Source organism: Manis pentadactyla, chromosome 12 (assembly GCF_030020395.1).
Source record: "Manis pentadactyla isolate mManPen7 chromosome 12, mManPen7.hap1, whole genome shotgun sequence".
NCBI classification, from domain to species: Eukaryota; Metazoa; Chordata; class Mammalia; order Pholidota; family Manidae; genus Manis; species Manis pentadactyla.
In genome coordinates, this window is record NC_080030.1 from 108,816,693 (window position 1) to 108,840,140 (window position 23,448).

Sequence of the window (23,448 nt, forward strand, 5' to 3'; positions counted from 1 at the left end):
GGTCCGAGGCTTATCACTCCAGCATCTGCTCTTGTGGTCACACAGCCACCCTCCCCCGTGGGCCTGAGTTTTTTCTCTTACAAAGATACCAGCCAGATGGGGTAAGGGCCCACCCTCATTCAGTACAACTTCCTCTTACCCTGATTACATCTGAATGGACCCTGTTTCCAGTGAAGGTCACATTCATAGGTATCATTCATTATGTTACATGTCAATTTTACCTTAATAATAATTTTTAAAAAAAGAATGAAGATATCTTCATTTTGGGGAAAAAAACCCCATACTTTCTCTTCCTTACATTTTAAGTTATCACATGAAATATGCTGAAATGATACACTCATTGTTGTTAACATAAACAGAAGAATTACTATTGTGTTTGAGCCAAAAATCATACATTAATTTTTTAAATTCACACATTTAAGAATCAGCTTTCCAAGATACCTATTTTGGAAGACATCAATTGCTTTTTTTTCTGATTATAATCAGAAAGATTTGAACAAAAATCTTTCTCTGTATCTCCATTTATTTCATTAGAATAAATTATTAGAAGTTGGGGCTCTTTGGACAGACTATATAAGCAGTTAAAAAAACTCCTGGACACACGTATGTCCTATTATTTCCCAGGAAGTTTGTGCCACTGCATATGCTCCTACTGAAAGGGTCTAAGAGCACCAATTTCCCAGACCTTCCCCACAATCCTGGGTATAAGATACGTTTGTTAAACCTGCCAAGAAAATGCTGCCTCATTCTTTAAGTTTTCATTTCTTTCAGTATTTAATTAGAGAACTTTAAAAAATATATTTGTTGGACATTTTTTTCTAAATTACCTGTTCATGCCCTTTGCCTGTTTTTTCTATTTAGGCATTTGCCTTTTTCCTATTGAAAAATCAGAAGTTCTTTCTTCATATTTAAGTAATAAAAATTATTCAACATTTATTTATATGTAGAAACTATTTCTCATTTTTTTAAATAGTGAAAACACTGTATTTCCAAATACACATATATTCTTTTTATAAACTTTTATGAGATGTAATTCACATGCCGTGTGACTCACTGAGTGCAGTTTCAGCGGCTGTTCACAGGCTCGGAGCTGCACGGCCACCACCATTCATCTCAGCACATTCTCACCAGCCCACGGAGAGGCCCTTCACCCATTAGTCATTCCACACTTCCCGAGATCTCCCGCCATGGGAGCCCCTCTCCCTTCCCCAAACAACTGCTAATCTGTTTTCTGTCTCTGGATTTGCCTATTTTGGATGTTTCATAAAAATGGAATCATATATGTGATTTTTTTGTAACTTCCCTTTCACTTAGTGTGTTCACGACTGATCCATGTGTCAGCACTTCATTCTGTTTTATTGCTGAACAATATTCCATTGTGTGGGTGCACTATATTTTGTTTGTTCATTCATCAGTACACAGACATTCAGTTATTTCTATCTTGTGGCTATGTGAATAGTGCTATGAACATTCATGTACACATTTTTGTTTAAGCATCTGTTTTCAGTTCTTCTGGGTACATACCTAGGACTTGCTGAGTCGTGTTGGTGATTCTATGTTTAACTTAACTGCCACCATTTTCCAAAGTCACTGCATCATTCTACAATCCTACCCCACACAGGAGTGTTCCATTATTCCTGTGTCCTCGTTAACACTTGTTGCTGTCTGTTTCTTTGTGGGTGTGAACTGGTAGCTCCTTATGGCTCTGGTCTGCATTTCTTAATGGCTCATGTTAAGCATCTTACTGTGAGCTTATTGGCTGTGATTTGCTTTTACTTTGCTTTCTTTTTGTCAGAGATTTTTGATTCAAATACAGTTTTGATTTAAATATGAACAGCTGAATAAAATTAACATCAAAATTTTAAAGGGTCAAAAATATTTTTTCAAAAATAAATGGTGTTAAACATGTAAATACATTTCTGACGTTTATTAACATTGTATAGCCCAGGCAGTAATGTTCTCATTTTCCAAGCTTTCCTGCACTTACCATGAAGAGCTCCTCTGGGGACTTATTCCCATCCAGCTCAATGAGATACTGGGAATTGTGTTCTGCCATCACTTCCTGCAGATAATAGAAAAGAATCCTCATAATCCAGGATTGTGGTGAAACTGAACACATCAGAATCATAACATACTAGGAAGAAGTCTTTCAAGCTAGATTGTTTGCTATATACGTGATAAAATGCATGCTCTTTTGCAAAGCCTAAACTAGACTTCTTACCATGAATTTTAGTATTCTCCTATTTTTTTTTTTCACTTTTTTCTCCACTGAAGTCTTAGACTTTTCCCAATAGACAGTGTTTTGGGGCATTTGTCTCTGTACATCCATGGAATAATTTCTGCCAAACTGGTGGTTGAAATATGGGATTGTTTTTTCTTTTTATTCCCCTGTGGTGGATGACAAGCAGCACCCAGATGTCCCTCTTCATCTACTGTCTGACCATAACCTCTATTTTTCTATTAGATTGTTTCTCTTCCCTAACATTTATGGAAAGCCTTAAACCCTTATGTGTCATATGGGTTGCAAATATTTTACCTGGCTATGACTTATATTTTGAGTTTGTTTATGGTATCTTCTACAATATGAAGCATTTTTATAATAAACTCTGTTTTCACTATTTCTGGATTTCTTTTGCTTCAATTTTCTCTCCTTCAAGATTATATTAATATTCTTCTAAATTTTCTTCCACTATATATCCTTTTGTTTTTAATGTTAATATCTAAAATCCACCAGATTTTATTCTGGTACATTGGCAATGTTGGACTCTATGAGTCATGTGTTCCCAAAAAGCAACAGTGGTCAAGAGATAAGGCTCATCTCCACCCTTCCTCAAAGACTCAGATAGGATCTGTCTCTGTCCTTCTTCACAACCCCGTAAGACATGAGGATGGCTCCCTTGCTTACCTGCCTCCTTAAAACTCCAGGCCCCCTTCCTTGACTGTGAAGGGGTCCCCACCAGTGGATGTTCTCCCTATTGGAACAGCCTGAACAAAATCACCTCGATTGTCAAGTGCATTTTGTCTCTCGCAGTACTGCGTGAAGTTGGGTTCTAAGTGTTTCTTTTCTTCTAGACAGCCCATCGTGCAGCTTTATTAATGTGACCTGAATAACCAGGTTCTGAACACGGACGGACATGATGCTTTTCTGTATCCCAGATTCTTTCCTTAAGCTAGATTCTTAAGAGTGGATTTACTAAGCCACTCCTAAGGTCAAAGAAACATGCTCCAGACCAGACCAGGAGTCAGGTTGGGATCTGAGGACAGGCGAGAGTGAGGACTTTGGCTTGGACTGCTCCTGACGCAGAACATAAACCAGAAAATGATGGTTAGTTCACTTCCACCTGCCTTCCTCCTTTGGCGGTGCACTGACTTTTGGCAGTCCTGGCCTCCCAGTGAACTGACATCTCAGCCAGGCCAGAGGAGACTGGGATTGCAGGCTCCTGCCTTCTCTGGCTCTCCAGCACCTTCTTCGACACACACCAGTACCTTGGAATTACCATGTAAGGCAACTGTTTTACAATTTAGAACGTGTTACCTAGACTTGAAGTCTAGGATCGAGGCTTTGAAACTCTTGTTTTGTTGGTGCGAGGGCCATCAATCCGAATCTGTGCTTTTCTTCAGGGCCCAGAAGTTTCCCACTTTTGACTTTTTTGTGGACAAGCTATTAAAAAATGCCCATGCTAACTATCTTCCTGTCAGCAGGGTATGAGAGCGCTTGCTTTACGACATACTTGCTAGTTCATCTTTTAGAATTTGATCATGGAAATATTTCATTATTTAGATTAGCATTTCTTTATTATCAGTGAGGCAGAACATTTTTCCACAGGCTTGTTACTCTTTTCCTTTCATTTTTGTAAACTGTGCTCATATTTGTTGCCCATTTACCTCAGGTGGGTGTAAATCTGTAGGTCTGAAGAAATCATTTCTGTGATGCTTTAAAACATCAGAGCTTTAAATCTTCTATCATACTTGATGTGGATATTTTTCTGCTTTGTTGTTGTTTTATTTGAGTGAGGTTTTATTTTAAAATTTTATCTCCATAAGTTTCCATGTAACGAAATTGAACCTGTCGTTCCTTTGCCTTTGTAACATCATTACTTGTTCAGCAGAATATCTGTGATGTGTCTACCACCTGGCAGGCTGTGGGCGCTGCTCTGGGCCTTGGTGGGGCTGGGATATAAGACCTGGTACTTACTCTTGAAGAGACTATCTCTGCTTCCCACTCCCCACCCCCATGAAAACAGTTTTCTAATTTTCTGAATCTGATTTTAATTATGCTATTTCATACTGAATGCCAGCCACTTCAGGAGAATGCAGGATATTTTTGTTGAAGGAAGAAAGAATGTAAATTACTCTTTAAGAAGTTATGTTTAAAGGCCGGGGATGGACGAGGAGGTAGAAAGGAGCAAGTCATACACAAGACAACCATGACATCTGGTTCTCATTTTGGGGGGCAAACAATGAGAATGAAAATGATCGTTCATTTGTCTTTAAAAATAAATACACAGCTCTCATTGAATGCGACGGTAGTTTACTGGGTTGCTGTATTTTCTCTGAGCCGAGCTGACACTCCAGCAACTATGTCTAAGGGACCTGCCGTTGGCATTGATCTTGGCACCACCTACTCTTGTGTGGGTGTCTTCCAGCACGGGAAAGTGGAAATAATTGCCAATGATCAGGGAAACCGAACCACCCCAAGTTATGTTGCCTTTACTGATACCGAATGATTGATCGGTGATGCTGCAAAGAACCAAGTTGCAATGAACCCCACTAACACGGTTTTTGATGCCAAGCGTCTTATAGGACGTAGATTTGATGATGCTGTTGTCCAATCAGATATGAAGCATTGGCCCTTCATGGTGGTGAATGATGCAGGCAGGCCCAAGGTCCAAGTGGAATACAAGGGAGAGACAAAAAGTTTCTATCCAGAGGAGGTGTCATCTATGGTTTTGACAAAAATGAAGGAAATTGCAGAAGCTTATCTAGGGAAGACTGTTACCAATGCTGTTGTCACTGTACCTGCTTATTTCAATGACTCTCAGCATCAGGCAACCAAAGATGCTGGAACTATTGCTGGTCTCAATGTACTCAGGATCATCAATGAGCCAACTGCTGCTGCTACTGCTTATGGCTTAGACAAAAAGGTTGGAGCTGAAAGGAACGTGCTTATCTTTGACTTAGGAGGTGGCACTTTTGATGTGTCCATCCTCACTATTGAAGATGGAATCTTTGAGGTCAAATCTACAGCTGGAGACACCCACTTAGGTGGAGAAGATTTTGACAACCGAATGGTCAACCATTTCATTGCCGAGTTCAAGCGCAAGCATAAGAAGGACATCAGTGAGAACAAGAGGGCTGTCCATTGTCTCTGTACTGCTTCTAAACGCACACTCTCCTCCATTACCCAGGCCAGTATTGAGATTGACTCACTCTATGAAGGAATTGATTTCTATACCTCCATTACCCGTGCCAGGTTTGAAGAACTCAATGCTGACCTATTCTGTGGCACCCTGGATCCCGTAGAGAAAGCCCTGCAGGATGCTAAGCTAGACAAGTCCCAGATCCATGATATTGTCCTAGTAGGTGGTTCTACCCGAATCCCCAAGATTCAGAAACTTCTGCAGGACTTCTTCAATGGAAAAGAACTGAATAAGAGCATCAACCCTGATGAGGCTGTTGCTTATGGTGCAGCTGTCCAGGCAGCCATTCTGTCTGGAGACAAATCTGAAAATGTTCAAGATTTGCTGCTGTTAGATGTCACTCCTCTTTCCCTTGGTATTGAAACTGCTGGTGGGGTCATGACAGTCCTCATCAAGCGCAATACAACCATTCCTACCAAGCAGACACAAACCTTCACTACCTACTCTGACAACCAGCCTGGTGTGCTCATTCAGGTTTATGAAGGTGAGCATGCCATGACCAGGGATAACAACCTGCTTGGCAAGTTCGAACTCACAGGCATACCACTTGCCCCCCGTGGTGTTCCTCAGATTGAAGTCACTTTTGACACTGATGCCAATGGCATCCTCAATGTCTCTGCTGTTGATAAGAGTACAGGAAAAGAGAACAAGATCACTATCACTAACGACAAAGGGTGTTTGAGCAAGGAAGACATTGAGCGCATGGTCCAGGAAGCTGAGAAATACAAAGCTGAAGATGAGAAGCAGCGGGACAAGGTGTCTTCCAAGAATTCACTTGAATCTTATGCATTCAACATGAAAGCAACAGATGAAGATGAAAAACTTCAAGGGAAGATCAGTGATGAGGATAAGCAGAAAATTCTTGACAAGTGTAATGAAATTATCAACTGGCTTGATAAAAACCAGGCTGCAGAGAAGGAAGAATTTGAACATCAACAGAAAGAGTTGGAGAAAGTCTGCAACCCCATCATTACCAAGCTGTACCAGGGTGCAGGGGGCATGCCGGGAGGAATGCCTGGGGGCTTCCCTGGGGGTGGAGCTCCTCCATCTGGAGGTGCCTCCTCTGGGCCTGCCACTGAAGAGGTTGATTAAGCCAACCTGAATAGAATTTAGCATTGATTGTTCCACACAAAACATTGAAGGACCCAAATTTGTAGCAGTTTTAAATGGCAGTTTTTAAATTAAGCTGCTAAAGTTAACTGGGCATTCTTGATACTTGAATATATGCACAGGGAAAGGAAATAACATTGCACTTTATAAGCACTGTATATTATAAGTGGAAAATGCAATGTCTTAAATAAAATTATTTAAAATTGGCAAATAAATAAATAAATAAATAAATACACAGTTTAAAACAGCATAAAAGAAATTCTTTCAGTTTCTCTGGCAGAGGAAAGAGGCAGCTTGAGGACTGGTTTTGTCTCTGTAGTTCTATTGCTTAGCAGGCTGTCTGGCCAAATATCCAGTTCAAGACATGTTTACTGAATAAATCTCTAACACAAATTTGGCAGAGTCTGCCCTGGAATTTTGACCATATAAAATACGCCTTCCACATAACTGTAATTTTAGTTATCTTATTTTTACGATGCTACTTATTTTGATTAAAACTTCCCTGTTACAGTATACACTGGCCTTGCCATGCTTACACGGGGTCAGCTCTGACTGGAAGCAGGATGCCCACAGAAACCAATCTGGGAATCATTCTTCAGATTTGATTTAAGTAAATTAACAGTTCCTTTTGGAATAAAAGATGCACCTTAAATGTACGCTTGTTTTGATAAAGCCATAAATTATGGGCTGAAAATGCTTTTACCAAACAGTCTGTTAGCATGGGTTTTCCAACCTCCATCCATAAATGAATTCCCCTAATGACCCAGAAAATGCAGCCCATTAATCACTTTTCAGCAGTGCACTGCTTTGTAAGACAATACTGCACTTGAAACAGCCTGTGGGATGGAAGCCTCATCCTAACGGCATTCCAAGCTCAGGAAAAGGAGAATCAACAGATAACACATGGGGATGAAAGAATGTGAAAGCTATTTAACCAGTGATAGAATGCAAACATCAGAATTCTCATTTTCAGCAATGTATCTTGCTCTTACTTCTAACGAAGGAAGAATCATTTCCTTATAAAGTTGAACAATGTTCTCAATATTTTCCAAATAATCCTCAGACCTCTGAACTAGATGTTGAAGAATTTCAGCCGCCATCTGCATTTCGGCAATAAATGCCTAAATGGAAAAGAAGAGACAGATTTTAAATATCTTTAATGATTACCTAATACATAAGCCACATCTCTCCCTACTTCCACCTAGGTGCCATTTTGGGGTGAGAAGCAGGCAGCAGGGAAAATCTGGGACTGAGGATTTTTATTTTAGAGAGACTGAATACCCAAGGGGCCTTTATCAGATGAGATAAAACTTTAAATTGACTTTGATAATTCCTAATTTCTTCTTCTCTCCAGTAAGTAGGGAAGAGTAGGGGAAGAACATCACATTTTTAAAGACAAAATAAAGAAATTAGATTATCTCTGAACACCTGAGCTTGTAGTCTATTTGCTCATTCATTCTGTACAGACTGATAGAGGACCTACTATGTGCCAGGCACTGTTCGAGGAGCTTGAGATATGGCAGTGAGAAAACCAAAACCTTGGGGCTCCTGGGAGCATACAGTCCAGTTGGGGAAACATGTAGACAAATAAATACATAACATGTTGGGCAATGGTAAGCACTGGAGAAAAACCATGCAGGGCAGAGAGAATGGGGGGCAATGGGAAAGATGGTATTTTATCAAGTGGTCAGGAAAGGGCTCTCTGCAGAAGTGACATTTGAGTGGAAACCAGAAAGAAATGAGGAAGAGAGCCATACAGATTTTGAGAGAAAGAACATTTCAAGGCAGAGGGAATAATAGTATGTGAAAAAGTTCTCAGCCCAAGGCCTGGTAAGGGTTCAATATCATATTTATTGTCCTGTTATTATTATCCTATTATCTATTAATTCTAGTTTTTATCAATGCATACACATCCACATTTTCAACTATTTACATCATTTTATCTAATATACAAGCCATTTTATAACCTATTTGAAATGCTTTAAGTACTACTTTAATAGTCAAATAATATATTAATAGGCTTAAATACATAATTATTTAATCATTATTCTATAGTTGAACAAGAAGAATATTTAAAATTTTTCAATTATGTTTCACTGTATAGCAGATAAATCTTTATATTGCTAGTATTATCCTTGGAAGAGTTCCTAAAGGTAGAATTACAGACCAAAGATTGTAACATGTCAAAGCGGCTTAATACGCCTTGTTTGCCGGCCACACTCTGGTCTCCCGGCGGCTACTCTCTGCTGCACTGTTACAGACGTGGGAGCGGGGGCGCTGCTGCAGGGGGCTGACAGTCAGGGCGGGAGGCAGACAACACGGAAGCAAACAAACAACGCAATTCCAGAAAGCGGCTAAGGGTCATGAGGAAAGCAAGCGAGAAGGGTCGGGCTGTGCTGCCCAGCATGGCAACTAGTAGCCATCTATGTTTATTGAGCACTTGACATGTGGCAAGTGAGTTCTGGAATGTGCTGTAAGTATAAAATACACAGATTTTGAAAACTTAGCATGAAAAAAGAATGTATCACCCTGAGAATTCTTATTTTGATTATATGTTGAAATGATATTTTGGGTATATTGGATTAAATACAATATATTATTAAAATAACCTTCATCTGTTTTGTTTTTAAAAAAGGGGCTCCTAGCACGTTTACAATCACATATGGGGGGAACACAACTTCTGCGCACTGCGGGGCTAGACAGTGCCTTGCTGGGTGGCCTCGGATGGAGCCCCTGGGGGAGATCTGAGAAGGGGGAAGGCTGGAGGTGAGACTGGGGTCCACACAGTTGAGGGCTAGCTGGGAGGCCAGGGGAGAGTCTTATTTTTAAAAAAGAAAGTCACTGCGGGTAATATTTTTTATAATGGCCCTGGCTTCTGAAAATAATGGAATGGGATGCGCCGTTAGAGGACGTGGAGGTGGAGAGACCGTTGTCGGAGCCATTAGGCAGTGCAGGGGGACGGCTTACAGGTGCGGGTACACGGGGGGCACCTTCCCCACACAGTCAGCCATCCATGCACGGGGGCGGTGGGCTCCTTGCCTGACTTTTGAGGAAGGCTGTGCCATGAGGCAGAGATCACAAAAACCAGGCCCGTGGGGCTGAATCCAGTCTGACAATATGATTTGATGATTTCCCACAGCACTGGCCTCCACTGTGGCTCTAAAATTTTGGATTACTAGCTACTGATTTTATTTTTAAATGCTGATTTTGGCTTTTTTCTCTGGAAAAAGCAGACTCCCTGATAAAAGACAGGCTAGCATCCCCACACAGAGGGAGCTGGCTGGGCTGGTGCAGAGCGGCAGCTGTCCTTTGAAGGGGGCCGGGGCTCTCACTCCCAGGGGCTCTGCGGGCATGGCGTGTGCCGCACCTGATCACCAAGCACGTGAAGTGTGGCCAGAGCCGCTGGGGAGCTAAGTTTAAAATCTGACACAGTTTTAATCCCTGTAAGTTAAGTAGGCACCTGGAGCTCCGGGTACCACCCTGGAGAGCGCACACAGGCCTAGCCTGGTCCCCCCACCCCGGCCGCACAAGCTGACGTAACCACAGCCCCGGCACTGAGGGCGTGGCGACTACCTATCCCACCATCTCTGACTTAAGTCCGTGTACTTTCTTTATGCTAAAATGACATAATTTAATTCCCATTTGTTATGAGGTTTTCCTTTAAAAAAAAAACCTGTCATAGATGCTATTACCTAGTGCCTTATTTGCATTAGGAAGATTATCTTATGTTTTTAAATGGGTTTTCTTACATGAATAGGTTTTTAAAAATTGGTAATGACAAAAAATATGTTAGTTTCAGGTGTACACATAATAATTTGATATTTGTATATTTTGCAAAATGATCATCACAACAATTCTGGTTAACATCCATCACCGTATATAGTTACAAATTTTTTTTTCTTGTGATAAGAGCTTTTAAGATCTACTCTCAATAAAAGAAGAAAAGTCGAAGATTCATTCAATCCATTTGTGAGGGAACCAGCAGGATGACAAAGCTGAAGTAAATATAACCACTGAAATATGACTGCCAAGCTAGATAGAGGGCAGCTTAATAGGCTGCAGGGCAGTACAACCCGGGGGAGTCACCTCTTCTACTGGACACATGATTGACAATGTATCCACCTCTAAGTTAACATCTGACTTCACAGAGTCTAGACCCTAATAGAAATAGTATTTATTTACAATAAATTCATAATAAGTTATAAATTCTGGCAATTATAAAAATACATAACATTATTAAAAACTATAAACAAACTAATTTATAAGAGAGATCACTTGTACATTTCAGAAGAGCAGGGACCGGCAGACTATGGCCCAGCCTGCCTTGGTGGGCCGAGTCCAGACCGCCACCTGCTAACAGATTCCCTAGGATCAGCGCTTCCTCCGTAAGCCCAGGGGAGAAGAGGCAGCGTATGCCCTGTTGACTGAGCTTCCCATCACTGACTTCAGGATTGTTTGAACAACACGTATGTGTGAAACTGGGCTACAGATTTCCTCTCATGTGCTCTCGTTGTCGGACTTTGGAATTGAGTTAACTTCATAAATTGCTCCCCATATAACACTTTGTCTTTTATTCTTGTAATTCCTCTTTCTAGATTGCTTAACACATCGGAGGTGACCAAGAACGCTCTGTGGCTATGAAATGAAGCAGATTAGCTGTCAGGATACGGAGGGACTTCCACACTGGCAGGAAGGTCAAACTCGAGGACCTGGACATTATGATCTAATAGTTGTTGAAAGCATGAAATATTTTTGTTATTTCCTGCAGACTAAATAAAAATTTAAAGACAATGTAATTTTTCTCCAGTGGCTGCCATCCTCTACCAATGCTCTCCTTTAACCTACTGGTGGTAAGTTTGAAAAGGGGCCGTTACCTCCTCTTCTTCCTGCTCTTCCTCCTCTTCCCCTTCCTCTTCTCTTCCTTCTTCCTGGGCGTCTCTTCTCTTCTTCCTGCGACTCTCAATGACCTCGGGATCCCACTGGTCTCTTCCGCATAGGTGCCCTGTGCTGCTGTGCTGCCTTTGTCCAGAAATTCTTTGGCATAAATCATAGTCAGGACACTAAGAAGCAACATTAGTGATCACTTAAAACATTTTGAATGTGCTTTTACTTCCTACTCAGGGATGATGCAATCAATACATAAACCAAACCTCCTTAAAACCCTGGGCAAACGCAGTATTGTAAATGGCATGTGGTGTCTGTAGTCATGCCTGGAGAGGCCAAGACACAACTTTTATGCTGTACCAATACTTTGTCTGAAATTAATGTATGTGAGAAAGTATCGGAAGTTTTGTGATGAAAAAAGAGGGTTAGAACAGTAAAAAGAGTCAGAGAACCAGAATAAAAATTGGTTCACTCTACAAAAGTACATAGGACTCACATTACTTTGGGAAGGCTGAGAATGGAGGAAAAGCAGGGAGATAATACATATTTTCACTGAAAAAATGGTGTATTTACAACGTTTACCATCATTCACAACCTCATGGATAAAGAATTCTATACTGTGGCTGTCATGAATGAGGCCTGAAAGGTCATCCATTCTAGTCTAACCTTCATATAATTAAATGTTTTATAAATGAGAAAACTGGATCTGGATAGTAAAACAAGCCAAACCAAAGTCTAGGAGAACTTTTCTTGATTCAGAGTACATTCACCATACATGTACTATTTCACTCAACTCTTAAGCACCCTGTAGGAGAAGCAGCCCAATGTCATGATCAAAGCCAGTTTGCACATTGGAGACGGACTGCTCGGGCGGGTTAAGAATCTGCTATTGGATTCCAGCATCATGAGGGGACCATGATTTGGAGTCAAGTCTGGAGAGACGCTGCCTGAATGACTCTGAAGGGGGACTCTGACGATGCCTGGTGAAGGGGACATGGGCCCTGGAAGCACCCACAGGCGCCGGGCACTGCGGGCTGAGGAAGCTCAACTCAGCCCTATGGCTGATGCATAATTATTATCTCTCTAACCACTCACATTTTGTGAGAACATTCCTTGAATTTCACTACTATCAAAAAGAATGATTAACTATACTAGAAAAGCAACTAATATTCTTACCTTAATATTGATGATAACATCAGGTTTCAAATTTAAATTTTTAATTAGTTCTATCTGCTGCAATGTTGTCATGGCATCTTGTGAAAGTGATGGCATTTCAGTGATAATATAACCTGTGGAATAAAAATACAGTTTCTAAAGTTTTACAATGTTATCATTCTATGATAGAGCATGGATTTATTATTACTGCTTTATAAACAATCATTTAGTTACTGATAAATGCTAATGTAGGTCTTAAAATCATCTGTCAAAAATTTATGATTAATAGTTAAGGTAATTGCCACTCGAAGTATAACTTGAACAATGTTTTTCTGATAATAAATACATAAAATCATGGGGTGAGGATGAGCTATCTTTAAAAATTCCAAATCGATTTACTTTAGACCCATTTATTTCCTTTTCTAGGAAAGAAATTCCAACCTGATAATTCTTCTAACTCATGTTAGGAAAGCTTATATAATGAATGTAAAGATACCTTATAAGGGTTGCATGGTATATTATTTTTCTTTCTCAAATTATTTCATAATATAATATATATATATAAAATGTTTATGTGAGTTATACAAAGTAATGAAACACCCATGTGTCCCCCATATAACTTAAGAGGCAGAATATCAGAAATATGATTTTGTTTTAGCACATTTATTGGTTTGCATCCCTACCCAGAAACTAAATCTTCTCATTGAATTCACTGTTTGCCATCTTCACATTAATTTCCTTAATACATTTCTTCCATTATGTCACTCTCTTGTTGAGGAACTTTCTTCGTATTAATAAAGTCTCAACTCTTTCAGTAAGAATGAAAACCCTCCAATCAATTTTTCTGCTCTTTAAATAACACATTTATTTTCTTGCAAGAACAACTGACCAATTGTGGCTTTTTAGTATTTGGCAGACATTTTATAAAAAGCACTATCACTTCAAGGACAACTGACAGTATTTGTTGCCAATTATAAAATTCAAGTGAAAAATCAAATTTTAGAAAACTTGTATCCACTGCCATAAGCTTAACAGCTTCCCAATTCTTAAAACCTTTCCTGATGGTATTGGTGGTGATATTAGCCAATGCGGTTTTTTGATATTGTATAATGAAATGTGTCAATGTTTGGAACATATGCACAATTCAATGGACTGGTATTTTCCAAACAACCAAAGCATGGTGAACCAAAATCACATACGGGGGAAAGACCCATTCCTGGTGCAAGACAAACGAATGGATTTCAATGTAACAGAGTTTGAAAGGTTTGCTGATCAGATTTCAGATTCTACAATGCAACTAATCTTTAAGAAACCTCCCCTTGTTGAGTTTTCATGTAGAATCAAGAATATCCACAAATATTCTAAAGGCTATTAAAATACTGCTTCCTTTTTAAGCTACAGGTCTGTGTGAGGCTGGATTTTCTTCATGGACTTCAACATGAACAATATATTCCAACAGATTGAGTGGAAGCAGATGTGGGAATCCAGCAAGGGCTCATGTGAGACATTAACAGATTTAAAAAAAACGTCAAATTACCACTCTTCTCACTAAATTTTTTGTTTTCAAGACTGTAATTATTGTTCATAAAATATGCTATTTATGCTAACATGTGGCAGTTTTATTATTTTAAAAACATCTTAGACATTTCTCAGTTTTAATTTCTACTATGATACTGATATAAACCATACAAGCAAAGGCTCTTTGGGGGCCTCACAATTCTCTAAGTATGACAGAGTCGAGGCTAGTAAGTTTGAGAACTGCTGTCCTATGCGATGTCCAGAACAGTATAATAAAAAAAGTTACTAAGCATCTGTTGATAGATGAGTGAACAAATGTGTCTAACAGACCAGTCTGAAAATCCTCCCCTGAGAACATATTCATCACAACCTTTTATTCTAAAAAGGGAGACCAGCACCTCTCACAGCAACACAAAGTCTCATTAAATGCTTAGAAAGGCATGTGCCAATTTCTCCTAAGCTTCTTCAAGCATTTACTTTCTTCTGACTATGTGTTGGACACTCTTCAAAGAAGCGATCCTGGGTAGTTTAAATTCAAAAGGCAGAAAGGGAGACCCGTCACCTTCGTTCTGGGGGTATGAGCTATAATCATGATTCTCTCCCATCTTCCTAGGATCCTGAGTCTCCAAGTCGGCTGACTTATCTGCTCTTGCTGTTGTCTTTGGGACCCTCTGGAGCAGTGGTGGCACCCTAAGGCATCCGTCCTGTTCAGGGCTTTTAGATGGACCGGACACAGCCCTGCAGACGCACAGCCACGGCGTGCCCGGGCACTGTCGGGGGCTGGACCAGACCTGTCTCTGCTTGCCTCCTCCTGCTGTTCTTGATTTTGGCTTTCCTGGCCTCTCACTCCCTACTTTAGTTTGGCATCTATCGTTAATCTACCTCCACTTGATTGACAACCTTACCTGAACTTGTCAAGATTTTGACCCGTGTCCCTGGGATGTGAGGGCTGGCGCCCCGCACAGGTGAGAGTGTGGTGGAGGACTGCACGGCCAGTCCTGCACTGAACACAGCCCTTGCCCAGCTCGTCCTTACTCGCCAGACATTTCCAGAAAACAGTCAGTCTCCAGGTGTCATGCCCTTCCCTTCTAAGCAACAAGGGACGACACAATACCTCCCTTCACTCCCACTGCTGGCGACGCTGCCCAACATCTGTGCCTCGCAAGCGGATGACAGGACGACGCCTGTGCGCTCCAGCACCCTGCACCTTCCTATGGCCACTGACACCATCTGCAGAGCTCACCAGGGACTCCTGGGGAACTGTGTGCAGGTGTGCGAGTCTCACATTTCATCTCTCTGGTGGAAGCACAAGAGCGGCTCGTTTGCGTGGGGTATGGCTGCTCCCCATAGCCGTGGAATAAAAGGTTGTGACGAGTATGTTCTCAGGGGAGGATTTTGAGGTCGGTCTATTAGACACATTTGTTCATTCATCTATCAGCAGATGCTTAGGCCGTCGTGTGGGCTGCCTGAATTGCCTGGGCAGTGGATTTTTGGGCTCTACCCATTGCGAGGTGGCCAGCATCATCCTATCTGGACCCTAGGAGCGCTGTCCAGGGAGAGGTGGGAAGGACTGCTCTGTTGCCTAAGAGTGTCTCACCACTGAATATTTAGGGGAGAACTTAGCTTTCTAGACCCAATTCTGGGAAGATCTTGGGGGATGCTGGGGATGCCTCATTGTAGAAAGCCCAGGGCTCCTGAGCCCACCGCCAGCTTCTCCAATCCCGTAGGCACGCTGAGAAGGGAGGCAGAGCTGAAGACTCCCCCAGCCTGTCCCCACATAGCCTCGATACCACAGGCAAGCCCTCGCCCTTCATGCTGAAAACGGAGGAGACGTACAGCCCATGCCCCTGCCTGCTGCACAGCTCTGCACGTATCGCCACAGGCAGAGCAGGCACCCCCCAGCTGGCGCCCAGCTGGTATCACCCTCACCAGGTGAGAACCGAAAGGCTGTCACGTGACTGCCCAGGGGCAACCAAGCAGCCCCTGTAATCGCTTTGCCCACTCTTCCTGGCATAGTGGGAGGAAGGTATCCCTATTCCCACAGAGCTGAAGACAGCAGAGACATCAGGCAGCTTAGTGTCAGCCTTGAGAGCTGTCTGGCCTCAAGCCAAACAAAGACTGGACACTGGTGACCCACAATTTACAAGACAATCCACAGCGCGAGGCAGCTGGGGCAGGGAATGCCTGACCAGAGCCCCCAGCCACTACCTGGGGAGAAGCATTCCTGGAATCTAAAAGCAGGAAGCAGAGAGGGGCTTCTCAGAGGCCCAGGCATTTTCCTCCTGGGTGAGGATGCATTTCATGGAGTTGTGAATGAAAGGAGTGTAAGAAGAGACTGTGTGAGTTCCTTCTAAGTAGTGATAAAAGTTCCAAGCAGAAAAGGGCTCTGGTACAGAAAACATTAAGATTGAGCCTGGCGGTGCTCCACTGTGCACTGTCCCCAGCTGCACCCATCTGTTGGCAGGGATTCTGCTTAACCATGCAGCCGCACCCACCCCTCACCCAAGTTGACATCCCTGATTCGAAAGTCCTTTGTTTCTACCATCTCCCAGGCTGCTGGGTAAGACCAAACGGCAGACAGAAGCCTTGCTGAGCACACTCTGAAGCCCGGCAGGGGGCTAGGCTCCCAAGAAGTTCCTCTGGTGATGCTAGGGGGTAGGTGAGGGGAGTCTGGGCAGGAGGAGCTCTGCCGCCCCTGCAGCCTGTAAAGGAGCCCAGTTCTGCAGCCCAGAACGTGGCCACATGTAGTGCGGCCCTCAGCTCAAGAAATCACTTATGGCACTTCTCCTCTGCCAGTCCTCAGGACACCTACCAGCACACGGGGAGTCTGGGGGACAAAGGATATGTTAAATGATACAGGGGATACATTCAGCAAAATCCAGAATGCGGGAAACTCTACAAGCCAAATAACCAGGTTCCTCAACACAGAAAACACAAGCTGATGGAAAGAAGTAAGGGGACCTTACAGATTTAAAGGGTTTGAGACATACCAATTAACTGCAGTGTGTAAAACCTGGTTGGATTCTGCTTAAAAAAAAAAAAAAACGAAACTAGAAAAAAAACATATGGGACAAATAGTGAAATCTGACTACAGACTGGTTAGTAGACGATTTATTATTAATCTTATGGGTACGATAATGATAATGTGACAGCTTAAAAAGAGTCCCTATCTTTTTGAGATACATACTAAAACAGCTGCAGGTGAACTGATATGATATGCATTAGCTTCAAAATAAGGTAGGTTGGGGTTTGCGTGAAACAAAATTAGACAAGTGTTGTCACTGTTGAAGTGGGTGATGGACACATGGAGGGGATTCTATATCAATCTCTTTACTTTTGTTTGAAATTTCCCATAATAAGAAGTTTAAAAATCATGAACATGGTGATGGCATAGCTGAGTAGGTTTATTTTTTTCATTTTTTTCTTCTTGTCAATATGTAATTTATACCATCTTCTTGTAGCCATGTAAATCACTCTAAATTAAAATTTTCAAGAGATAAGGTGAGATAGAGTATGATAGAGTATAAACAAAAAGGCATTTGCCTACCTACTTTTATACATACTTCAGTTTCAATCGCTATGCTTTTTTTTTTTTTTTTTTACTGAAGTATAGTTGATAAACAATCTTACATTGGTGTCAAGTATACAACACAGTGGTTCACCAGTTACCCACAGTATTAACTCCTCACCCCTACTGGTGCAGTTACTATCTGTCAACATGGGAAGATGTTACAGAACCACTGGCTGTATTCTCCATGCTGCATCACTATATGCTTTTTGAGGTCATTTATTGACTATGTTGGAATTCTGTGATTGTTCTTTTTAACTTTTTACTCATTCAAGCTACCACATTCTGGGTGTTTTTTCCAAGTTCATCCTCTTTATCACTGATCAACAGATGAACGGATGGATGGATAATGTATGTATACATATATATACATATTTATGTACATAATAGATATATAGATATCTATATATGGGTAGACAGTTCTATATATAATCTATGTAAAGAGAGCCCTTTCTACCTACAGGTATAGATGCTATAGGTAGATATCTATATGTGGACAGACAGACAAAGCTGGTTCTGTACATAATCTACATAGAGAGCCCATTCTACCTACAGGTATGGATGCTGCAGACAGTGTGTAGGGACAGGTCTGCTCTGCTTTCTCTATTACTGATTTGCTTTAGCAACCATGGTTTTTACTTTACTGCACTTATTTTTATCCCTGTAATCTTAATAGGCCCAATGTTCTCTCCTAACTTACTGAGAATATAAAACAGTTTTCTAAATGTTTCTTCTTTCATTCAATAAATCTATTTCAGGTGGATGGTTTTCTCCTAAGCACATCTTTATTCTTCTTCCTCCTTTTGAAAACATTACCAAGTTTGCTCTTTTCTTTTTAGCCATTCTGAGCTTTGGTCACCTTTATCTTGAGAATAGGTCCAAGGTCCCTGCTTGGCATCTGTCTGAATACAACTGAGGTTTCTCGGATCCAGAGTCAGAGGGTAGACTGAACAGGCGGAAGCCAATATTTGGAGCCAGACGGGAAGTAGGTGCCATTCTAATTCCCACTCCTGCCCTTACCTGTGGATTGACAGAGGAAAACCTAACCATCGAAAGGACCTGGTAATAAGACTCAGGGTGAATGGAGAGCAGCAGAGGCTGTCAGCCCCAGAGGACCCCAGCTTTTGCTGGGTAATACACAGCTAAAAGAAGGTTGGATCATATATGCTTTAATTTTTTATTTTATTTTTTGCAAAGATAGACTCTGAAGAATAGAATCAAAAAAGCAAATAAAACTATCTGAGGTGTTCAACTAAATTCAGACTCTGGGATTCCTGTACCAGGGAAAAGAAAGAGCAACTCCAGGAATTATTCGTGCCTCAGCTAAGGCGTGAGTTTTAAGGCTACTTTGATAGCTACCAATGCATAAAAATAAACATACCAAAGTGAGAAACTTCTCGGGAGTTGAGCTTCTCCAGCATTAGCTTTGTGACAAGTTCATCTGGAATGCTCTGACCACTGAGCAGCAGTGACTGCAGCTAAGAACAAGCACAGATATTGCATATTGGTGCAGAGTACATCTGTGACACAGAGCTTTTCAAAAAGTCACAGTAGCTTTGAAACTTAGATTTATTTACCATAACTCCTGACTCGGTTTCACTGGCAATCTGTTCTTCCAAAATTGGTAAAGCTAAAACATGAATTCAAAGTATTAGCACAAACTGTATTAGAACTGACAGATGAAGAGACATATCCCATGTGCTTAGTAACTGGTAACAAGATATGTGTATATCACTTCAGAGTTTACAAACCACATTTATACACATTATGTCATCTAACCCCACCAAATATAAGGCAGCAGAACATATTCCACAGAGAACTTATCTCTGCCACTTGCTAGCTAAAGGATCTTGAGTAGCTAACTTCTTAAACACCTCTGTTCCTTGCATGCTTACGCCCTGCGTAGGAGCATACAGGAGACTATGAAGATGAAATGAGGTTGCATCTATCACAGGTACTTGGACCCTGGAAAGTATCACACAAAAGTATACACTAGCATTACTGATCCAGATACTTTTATAACCATACATGCACACATACACACACAACCATATCCAGAACCCGTTAATTATGCATCAAGAAATGTGAAAATAACGCTGATTAGAAAATGGGGTCCTGAGGCTGAAATGCCAATGATCTATTTCCTTTTCAGGAGGAAATATTCCAACCCTTGATGGAAGACAACCTGGGACAGAAATGACAGGGTCATGACCTAAGGGAAGACTCAGGAGCTGAACTGTGTCCCTAGCTGCTAATAATCTACGAAACATTTAGTATTCTTTGAGTTTGCCTACAAATGAATTTTTTTGATCAAAGAAAGTAGAAAAATGTAAAGCTTGTGTGTGTGTGTGTGTGTGTGTGTGTGTGTGCGCGCGCGCGCATGTGCGTGCTACTTGCCACCAAATTGTTCTTCTCCAAAACTGTAGCAGAGTAGAACCTTGTTTCAAAACATCTTCGCCAATAATGATTGTAGAAACTTTGAAGATTTATTGACAACTTGATAGGCAAATATGGGTCAGTGTTATTTTAATTAGCATTTTTTGGGTACCAATGAGGTTGAACTCTTTTCCTATATTTGTTTATTTTTATTTCTTCTTTTTTGAATTGCCAATTACTTCTATTGCTTATTTTTGTATTAGGCTATAGTTATATTAATTAAAAGAACATAAGATGCCAATCCTTACACACTGCAAAGAATGTGAAGCAATTTATAAATAATAAAAAATAAAATTTATCATTGAAGATAAGTAAATCCTGGAAAACGCTCCTGAGAGCAGAGGTGAGTCCCTCCTCTTCTCTTCATTCCTAGGGATATACCTGCACCAGCATGTCCCCAAGAGTTCTAAGTTACAGAATTAAAGAACTGGAGGCAGAAGACAGGAGTCAAAGTCATTTCATAACCCCTCCTAAATGCTATGAGCAAAACTAGGACTAACAGAGGGTAAAACATGCTTAATGTTATTATAAAGAGAACCTTCACTAGGTTGATAATGACACAGAGTAAAGCAAATATAGCAGAATGTTAATCATAGAATCTAGATGATGATTAGATAGATGGGTACATGGTGCTTACTGCTAATTCTTTACATTTCTATGCATTTTTAAGTTCTTATAGTAAAATATTGGGTAAAAAAGGCAGAATTTACCTTCTACACGAATACATTTCCATGCCTGTGTTATCTGACAGGCTAAGGTTGTCTTCCCAACCCCCTAAAAAGAAAGATGTTATTTAAAACCCAATAGAATAGCTATTTGCCAGTGAAATAGATGTTTTCATTTTTAAAGATTCTATTGATGGTCACTGTTACATCAATGTTATCTGATAAATTTTTTTCTCATAAAATAAATGAAGAACACACCCTAGATATTTATAGCCTCATTTTTCTCTACTACTTGTCACATTTGCCACATTTTATAAAGTGATATAAATGGAATTTTCATTAAGAAAAGCCCCGAAACTAGGACACTGCCATACAGCATTCTGGGTCTTTTACTCTGTTGACTATCAAATTTTGTAATTGTGAGTATATATCATTGTGATTATATTGAGATTCATCATTTCATTTCCTTCCTAAAGTTTACAATCATTAATGTCTTGGTAGACTTCCATTTAGTAACTTCCAAGAGCAAAAAATTCTTAATAGACATCTTTGAAAGCATCATACTTTAAAAACAGAAGATTATTTTAATGAGGAAATATATACGTCTGACTACTCTCATTGTTGACCTGGGAACTTTACTATATTTCTAGAAACATCTGAAAGTCATCAGAAACATTTCTTGGTCCCTGTCCCAGGGTCTGTATAAATGAAGTCAGAGATGGTATCTGGCCCTTACCTTAGTCTCTGCTGCTCAGGAGGGGCTCTTTAATTCACCAGCTCAGGCCCTCTAACCGTACCTACCCACTAGCTCAGTGGCTGAAAAAGCTCTATCCAGAGGTCCTTACTCCAACTGCCTAGAAAGGCAAGCTAAATTATGACCGCTTTTGGTGTCTTCCTGCTTTGTGGACAGACGACAGTACATATGTCCACGAGGTCCACTGACGCACTGTGGTTCAAGGAGAGGCACGCTGCTCCTCACGACCTTTAGGGTTTAACGGGAGGCCCTCCCGGGGTTGCCTTCATACACCCAGAAAGTTTCAGATGCAGACTGAGTCTCAAACAACCCGGGATCACATTCCCCTAACAGTTGTTCTGGTGCAGTGCTTGGGTGATAAACAAAAGGTAATGAAAGATAAATACAATCTAAGTTCCTTTTCAATTATGGTGTACGGTAAGAAAGTTATGAGTTTATAATCAATATTATATCAATTTTAAGTCATTCAGTGAAAGTCTAACAAAAACTCAAAAAATGAGCATACTATGTGCTTTTCACTCTTGTATGGTAACAGAAGATTATTATTTTAAAAATAAAAAGATTATATTAAATAATGAATTAGAAAAGATAACTTACAGGTTTCCCAAACACAACAAAACAAACAGGTTTAGACAGCAGCAGATTTTCTTCAGCTTCATCTTCATTAAATATATCTGCAAAAGGGTGCTCTTCTGTCCTCTCTCGAGAATTCATAATACAAAATGCTACAATAAGAAGAGTAAGATTGTTAAAGCACCTAATTAGTGAGAACTCATAAGCAGGTTAGGGAGAACTAGAATATCCTGTGGATTTACTTAGCCTAAAAGACGTTCCACATCACTAAACACATGGACTTGGCCAATAATTACAAATAAGTTAAACTTACTTGTTAAAACAATTAGCTTTCACCTAGTTTGAGACAGAAAGCAAAATCCAGCAAAATGCTTTACAAAAGATAGTCCACCAAGTGTTTCTGAAAGACTAAGTTAGGGGAATAAATGCATATATATGTGTATATGTGGTGTATAATTTATATATGGTGTATTCTATTAACAATAAAATTAAATGGCTATACATACACACACATATGTATATGTTATACATATACTTAATGCAATATGTGTACATGTGTAGGAACTACTAATGGCTCTAAAAGAAATTCTAATAGAAATCAGAAAAGTAGAACTGAAAAAAAAGAACATAATATATAATACAATTTACAAGATATAGCTAAAGTAGTATTTAGAAGCCTTAAGTACTTCTATTAGAACCAAAGAAAGCCTGAAAACCAAGATAAGCTCCCACCTTAAGGCATTAGAAAAACAGGAAAATTAGAAAAACATATTTTAAAAATTAATAAAATAGAAACAAACATTAATAGAGGATCAATAAAGCGAAACAGTGGTATTTTGAAAAGACTTAGAAAGCTTTTGTCAAGACTGATGAAGAAAAGAAGGAACAGTGTTAGACATTCGTTTTTTAGAAGTGTGTTTTCTTGTATCTCTAAACCGAGCTTTTTCTATTCTTTATTTCTAACTCTCATTATAATCAGAGAATGTTCTCCACATATTAGTTCACTGAAATTCATTGAGGCTTGCCTTATAGCCTAGCACCTGGTAATTTAAAAACATTCCCTGTATCTTTGAAAAGGACATACAATTTACATTAGATGGATGTTGTGTTCTTTAAATGTTGTTTAGATCAAGTTTGTGAATTTATTGGTTAAATCTTCCATAATGCTTAATGTTTAGTGTCTACTTGATCAAACAAATCAGGCATAGAAAGGGGGAAGGACTACAGAGATAATAGTGCTGCAGTTATAGCACAGATAACAAGAAGCTATCATACACAGTTATCCCAAATAAATATGAAAATTTAAACAAAATTGATAAATTCCTAGAAAAATCAGCTTCTTAAGAAAAAGAAATTGAGAATGGC

The 23,448-nt window shown here is 40.2% G+C and overlaps 2 protein-coding genes across 2 annotated transcripts in view; one reads left to right on the top strand and one right to left on the bottom strand.

Annotated features, from left to right (window-relative positions):
- The window catches only part of AK9 (adenylate kinase 9), a 94,174-nt gene that overhangs the window by 67,918 nt on the left and 2,808 nt on the right, over nucleotides 1–23,448 (bottom strand). Inside the window, exons 2-9 of the mRNA XM_057489483.1 lie at nucleotides 22,108–22,235; nucleotides 20,802–20,865; nucleotides 19,233–19,285; nucleotides 19,037–19,133; nucleotides 12,591–12,703; nucleotides 11,405–11,590; nucleotides 7,523–7,651; nucleotides 1,988–2,062 (exon numbers count right to left, since the gene is read on the bottom strand). Of these exons, the coding sequence (XP_057345466.1) occupies nucleotides 1,988–2,062; nucleotides 7,523–7,651; nucleotides 11,405–11,590; nucleotides 12,591–12,703; nucleotides 19,037–19,133; nucleotides 19,233–19,285; nucleotides 20,802–20,865; nucleotides 22,108–22,224 (834 nt within the window). The 5' untranslated portion in view covers nucleotides 22,225–22,235. The remainder of the gene's footprint in view (nucleotides 1–1,987; nucleotides 2,063–7,522; nucleotides 7,652–11,404; nucleotides 11,591–12,590; nucleotides 12,704–19,036; nucleotides 19,134–19,232; nucleotides 19,286–20,801; nucleotides 20,866–22,107; nucleotides 22,236–23,448) is intronic.
- On the top strand, nucleotides 4,486–6,751 carry LOC118921271 (heat shock cognate 71 kDa protein-like). Its single transcript, XM_036902948.2, is given in 1 exon segment — nucleotides 4,486–6,751. A coding segment is annotated over 1 exon segment (1,932 nt). The 5' UTR covers nucleotides 4,486–4,580; the 3' UTR covers nucleotides 6,513–6,751.